We start from the raw sequence: 6,000 nt of genomic DNA, 5'->3' as shown, positions 1-6,000 counted from the left end.
GGATTACAGGCATGAGTCATCTCACCCAGCCTAAAAAAATATTTATTTTGGCCGGGCATGGTGGCTCATGCCTGTAATCCTAGCACTTTGGGAGGCTGAGGAGGGCGGATTGCTTGAGCTCAGGAGTTGGAGACCAGCCTGGGCAACATGGTGAAACCCCGTCTCTACTAAAATACAAAAAAATTAGCCAGACATGGCGGCGTGCACCTATAGTCCCAGCTACTCGAGAGGCTGAGGCAGGGGAATTGCTTGAACCCAGGAGGCAGAGGTTGCAGTGAACCAAGATCGTGCCACTGCACTCCGGCCTGGGTGACAGGGCGAGACTCCGTATCTAAAAAATAAATAAATAAATCATTATTATTATTTTATAAAACTATTTTTAAAAATTACTTTAATGAAAGATTTTTCTGGCCCAAAGACCTGCCCACAGGATCAGGCTGCACATTTTGCAGAATAAGGAAACTGAGGCCTGGAAGATGACATCCCTGACCCTGCCCTCCTCTGTGTTCCTGGAGCAGGGGTACTTGTTGGCAGCTCACCACAACCACCAGCTTGTTCATCAGGAGGTCCAGCTTGGTTCTCTTCAAATGGATCTTGCCACAGTTCTTCATAATTTTTGTGTCAAAACCTGCAGGGTTTGCAAACATGTATCCATCTACCCACCTACCCATCCACTCATCACCCACCCGTCACTCACCCATCCACCCACCCCTCACCCACCCACCCATCACTCACCTATCCACCCACCCACCCACTCATGCACCCACCCATCACTCACCCATCCACCCACCCACTCATCCACCCACCCACCCACCCATCCACTCATGCACCCACCCACCCACTCATCCACCCACTCATCCACCCACCCATCACCCACTCATCTACCCATTCATTCATATACCCACCACCCACCTACCATTCATCCATTCATCCATCCATTCGCTCACCCATCCAAGCACCCATAGATCCATCCCCCTACCCATCTACTCATCTATTTGTCTATCCATCCATGCACTCATCCTTTCACATATCCATCCACCCACCCACCCACCCATCCCCACATCCATCCACCACGCCCCCCCATCGGTACAGCTCCCACTCCAGGACCCTGGAGCGGCCATACCAGCATAAATGACCAGTCCATAGCAGGTGTCTGTGTTGCGAATCCTGCAGCCTCGGAGGAGGAGGTTGCCAATGTCCAGGGAGTATTTCTTGTCATTCCATTCCAGGCACCCCACGAAGTGGTGCATCCGGCTGTTGGGCGCCTCACACATCACTGTGCCTGTGGGCGGCCAGGTGGTCAGTGGGTCAGTGGGCTCAGGCCCTCTTCCCCAGGTTCCCTGCGCTGGGTGCAGGTGAGAACATTCCGGCCACCCTCATGAGCCCCAGTGCCCCAAACTTGCCCTATAGCACCCCAGAACAGGGCTGCCTCAGGAAGGCTCCAAAGCCTTCCTGTTCCTGCCTGGCCTCAGGGACTTTGGGCAGGCTGTTCCTTCCACGGAGACTCACACTTCCCTGATCCTCCAGCCAGATCAGCCCCTCCTAGCTCCTAGCTCCCTCCCTCGTGGTTCTGATCCCAGCATGTGATAAGATGTTTATTCGTGCAAAGCTATTGTTAGTGTCTGTGAGCTCCATGAGAACTCGTGCCAGCCTCGTCTCAGCCACACTCTGACCCCAGGGCACGGCCCAGCACCTGCACATAGTAGGTGCTCAGTAAATGTGCCAAGGGGGAAGAGGAGAAGGGACACCTGATCGATGAGCCTCCTTGTGGGTGCCGGAGCCTGTCCACAACCACCACCACCCCCCCGTTCACCAACACCCTGCAATGGCCTCACTTCCGTTGGAGAAAACAGGTTCAGCCTACACAGACTGGCCCGGGGCAGCATTCAGTGAGGGTTAAAATGACCATGGGGCATGGGTTGGGACCCCAGAAGGGAGAGGGGCCACAGGGTTCCTGAAGGGTCCTCACCTGCCTCCCCATCACGTCTTAGGGATGGGGAGCCTGACTCCATCCTGGATGTAGGAATTGGAGACACCCATGGTGGGATGGCCAGAGGGCAGAGAACCATAGGGCAAGCCCACACCTCAGGCCACCTCTCTGAACCTCAGTCTCTTCCTCTGAAAAATGGGTCCATGCCCAGTGAGAATGCTGGGGCAGATGGACAAGGCCAGGGCCCACAAAAGCCTCCTTGCTCAGCCCGGGAGGAAAGGCTAGAGGAAGAGTCACTGCCTGTCTATGATTCTGTGTCCCGATGGTGTTAAATAAGGGAGCCGGCCGGGCGTGGTGGCTACGCCTGTCATCCCAGCAATTTCAGAGGCTGAGGCGGGTGGATCACCTGAGGTCAGGAGTTCGAGACCAGCCTCACCAACAAGGTGAAACTCTGTCTCTACTAAAAATACAAAAAAATTAGCTGGGCGTGGTGGTGGGCACCTGAGATCCCAGCTGCTTGGGAGGCTGAGGCAGGAGAATCGCTTGAACCCGGGAGGCGGAGGTTGCAGTGAACCAAGACTGCGCCACTGCACTCCAGCCTGGGTGACAAGAGCAAGACTCTGTCTCAAAAAAAGAGGGAAACTTTAGCCAAGTTCTGGGACTGTCAGGGAAGTTAGAGAGGATGGGTGTGGCCCCCTCCACCAGGGCTAAGCCTTTCCCCAGATATCACAGACAGATGGGGAAAAACTGTTTGGGTGTGAGGAGCAAGGAAAAGATTCTGTCCTCAAACCAATTAGAGTGACTCTCCTTCGCAATAAGACAAGAAAACCAAACAAAACTGTACCCCCGGGCTGGGCTGCAGCAAAGAGTAACTGTTCCCACATCACCTGTGAAACATCTCCAGGTGGAAAATAAGAAACAGTCACGCAGGCCGGGCACAGTGGCTCATACCTGTCATCCCAGAACTTTGGGAGGCCGAGGTGGGTGGATCACCTGAGGTGAGGAGTTCGAGACCAGCCTGACCAATATGATGATATCCCATCTCTACTAAAAATACAAAAATTAGCTGGGCGTGGTGGTGTGCACCTGTAATCCCAGCTACCCGGGAGGCTGAGGCAGGAGAATCACTTGAACCTGGGAGGCGGAGGTTGCAGTGAACCAAGATCGCACCACTGCACTCCAGCCTGGGAGACAAAAGCGAAACGCCATCTCAAAAAAAAAAAAAAGAAAAGAAAAGAAAAGAAAAAGAAACAGCCAAGCAGTAGAGGGGGTCAGCGCTCTGTTCTTAGAGGCCTTCCTGCCACAGGAATTGCCAGCCCACGCACACAGGTGACTTTTCAATTAAACAACCAAATGTGACTGTGTTATGGTTAAATTTTACACTTAATAGAATGTAGCACTTTATTTTTGGTTTTGACACAGGGGTCTCACTCTGCTGCCCAGGCTGAGTGCAGTGATGTGATCACAGCTCACTGCAGCCTCAGCCTCCCTGAGCTCAAGCAAGCCTCCCACCTCAGCCTCCCAAGTAGCTGGGACCACCGGCACGTGCCACCACGCCCAGCTACTTGTTTTATTTTTTGTAGAGATGGGATCTCGCTGTGTTGCCCAGGCTGGTCTTGACTTCCTGGGCTCAAGTGATTCTCCTGCCTCAGCCTCCCAAAGTGCTGAGATTCCAGGCATGAGCCACTGGGCCTGGCCAGCACATTTTTTTTAAAAAAACAGAAATAACAACAACAAAATACCCTAACATTTAACTTTTACAGATTTGGGGGACGTGACTCCCTGCTCAATGCCTCTCACCTTGAAAGGACGCCATCTTCTTTGTAGTGGTCAGTTCTTTGTGGGTGACCATCAGGGCCTGTCTGAACTTCAAGTTGGTCTCCCTGGTGACGAGGAGAGGAGGGAGGTGAAAAGAGGTGAAAATGGAGGTGACGGATGCTTTGAGGAGCCCCCAGACCCCTTCTGGAGTCACTCAAACATTTTCACCGGGCACCTACTAGTTCGCCAGCTGCCAGTCGGATGGCTGAGTCCCAGAGAGGGAGAAAGCCTTGCCCAAGGCCACACAGCATGTTTGCCAAAGTGCCGAGGCCAGGGCCTAGGACCTCCTGCCCGTATGCACCCAACGGAAACAATGCGGACGGTGGGCATCTTCCTCCCCTCAGTGCCTGGCAGCACCCACCCCCCAGACACTCTTGGGGTGAGTGATCAAAGTCTCTGAGCGACCTTGGCTGGCCGCCTCCTTGGTGACCGGGGAAGGGGGCTTCTCCGGGCCATGCGCCCCACCCCCCAGGGTCCCCAGCGACGCCACAGCTCCTCACCCGTCAATGTCCACCGTCTCCACATAGCACAGGCTGCTGGGCTCCGTGCTGGCCAGCAAGAGCACGTCGGCCTGGGGTGGAGTGGGGGGAAGCGTCGCAAGAGGGGATGCAAGACAAGTTGGGGGCGCAGCCGCCCTCCCCACCCTGGGAGGGGCACTCTCGGTGCAGGGGCGCGTGGTTCTGGGACCTCGGGGTCAACCCCAGCTCACTGGGACGATGTTGTCTTTGCGGAGACAGACCACATCCCCCACGCACAGATCCTGCCATTTCTTCCGCTTGAAGCTGAGGGGAGAGGGGGTTGCGAAGGAGGCCCCTCCCTCTGCCGACCCTCCCCACACCGGGAGAGCAGAGGCACGGGATGATGTGGGGCCCGCAGCTGCAGTCCCCACCTCCAGGCCTTTACCCCCTCAGGAAGCCTTCCCCGGCCTCTCACCCGACTCCCCGAGGGTCCACGCTCCCACCCGGTGATCTCCAGGGTCCTGCACCCACGTCCTCTTCAGACTCTCCTTGTCCTCCCCATCGCCCGAGCCCTGAGCCCTGCAAGGCTTCGCCATCAGGGTCTCGGCCTCTGTCCTCATCCCGGCCACACGCCTCATGAATGCAGGCCTGGTTCCCGTCGGACTCAACCAGCCGGGAGATCGGGGAGCGTGGAAGGTGATGGACACTTGCCGAGGCCGATGACCCTGCTGGACTGGAGCCCCCCATGTCCCCGTGGATCCCCAGCTGCAGCCCCAGCCTCACCTCTTCCCCATTAGAATCTGGCAGGGTCTGTTGTTGATGGCTCTGTCACTCTTGTGCCTCCCCTGGGCCAGGAGGGAAAGGATCAGAGAGACCATCCAGCCTCTCCTGCCCCCGCCCGGGCCGCTGCCGCGTCGCAGCCCAGCAGTGCCCGTGCCTGCCCGCAACACAGGGTCCCTGTCCACTGGCCCCATGCCACGTTGCGTCTGCCCAGGGATCCCGGGCATGGGGGCCGCTGGACCCACTGCTGCTGGCGCGGAGAAGACAGGCGAGCTGCCCACAACCTAGTGTGCCTGCCAGACCACTACCCCACCAAAGCTCAACGGCCCCAAACCACGCAGCCGACAAAGCCAACGCCACCAGCAGCACCTGCCCAATGTGGGTGCTGGCAGATAAGGACAATGTAGCCCAACAGCTGAGGCTCCCAGGCCCATGTTCCCCTAACGCTCCAGGAAGCCCGGCCCTCCTCCCGCTCTCGCCCAGGTCTCAAGAGACGCCCCCCACTCGGCCCCTGCTCCCTCCCCCAGGCAGCTGCGTCCAACAGCACTCACGATGTCGTCCACCAGGTCCCGGGCGGCACGGATGAAGAGGAGGCAGACCATGGGGGCACCGAGCGAGAACCAGGGCAGCGTGGAGATGTCGGGAATGCTCTGATGTGGAGGCGGCCGCAGGAAGGGTTACAGCAGCCCACTCCCCCGTCCCCTGCCCTTCCACCGAGCCAACCCAGCCCCGCACTTGACACCATGTGACGCATCTGCTGGCCACCTTGGCCGGAGTCCAGCCATCATCCCCACCCCCCAGCCCTCGGGACAAACCCCCCGGCATCCCTCCACCTGCCTGGAACTTCTCCCACACGCCTCGTCTCCCCAGCAAACTCCTCTTCTCCCATCCAAGCCCAGCTCCCACATTGCCTCCTCCAGGGAGCCTTCACCAGCCCCAAGCTTGGCCGCCACTGCTGCCCCTCCCTCCCGTGTCCCTGCTTCCCCAGGTCACCCTGCAGGTGTGAGCTCCACC

At 57.7% G+C, this 6,000-nt stretch overlaps 2 protein-coding genes across 2 annotated transcripts in view; one reads left to right on the top strand and one right to left on the bottom strand.

Moving 5' to 3' along the window:
- The window catches only part of ADAT3 (adenosine deaminase tRNA specific 3), a 147,278-nt gene that overhangs the window by 31,084 nt on the left and 110,194 nt on the right, over positions 1–6,000 (top strand). The gene's annotated exons all lie outside the window — the stretch shown is intronic.
- ATP8B3 (ATPase phospholipid transporting 8B3) overlaps positions 1–6,000 on the bottom strand; it is a 31,796-nt gene that overhangs the window by 18,563 nt on the left and 7,233 nt on the right. Inside the window, exons 7-13 of the mRNA XM_058428135.1 lie at positions 5,538–5,636; positions 4,990–5,051; positions 4,458–4,530; positions 4,249–4,319; positions 3,731–3,813; positions 1,124–1,282; positions 421–628 (exon numbers count right to left, since the gene is read on the bottom strand). Coding sequence (XP_058284118.1) covers positions 421–628; positions 1,124–1,282; positions 3,731–3,813; positions 4,249–4,319; positions 4,458–4,530; positions 4,990–5,051; positions 5,538–5,636 — 755 coding nt within the window. The remainder of the gene's footprint in view (positions 1–420; positions 629–1,123; positions 1,283–3,730; positions 3,814–4,248; positions 4,320–4,457; positions 4,531–4,989; positions 5,052–5,537; positions 5,637–6,000) is intronic.

This window comes from Hylobates moloch, unplaced genomic scaffold (genome assembly GCF_009828535.3).
Source record: "Hylobates moloch isolate HMO894 unplaced genomic scaffold, HMol_V3 SCAFFOLD_15, whole genome shotgun sequence".
NCBI classification, from domain to species: Eukaryota; Metazoa; Chordata; class Mammalia; order Primates; family Hylobatidae; genus Hylobates; species Hylobates moloch.
This window is presented reverse-complemented; position numbering and strand designations above follow the sequence as displayed.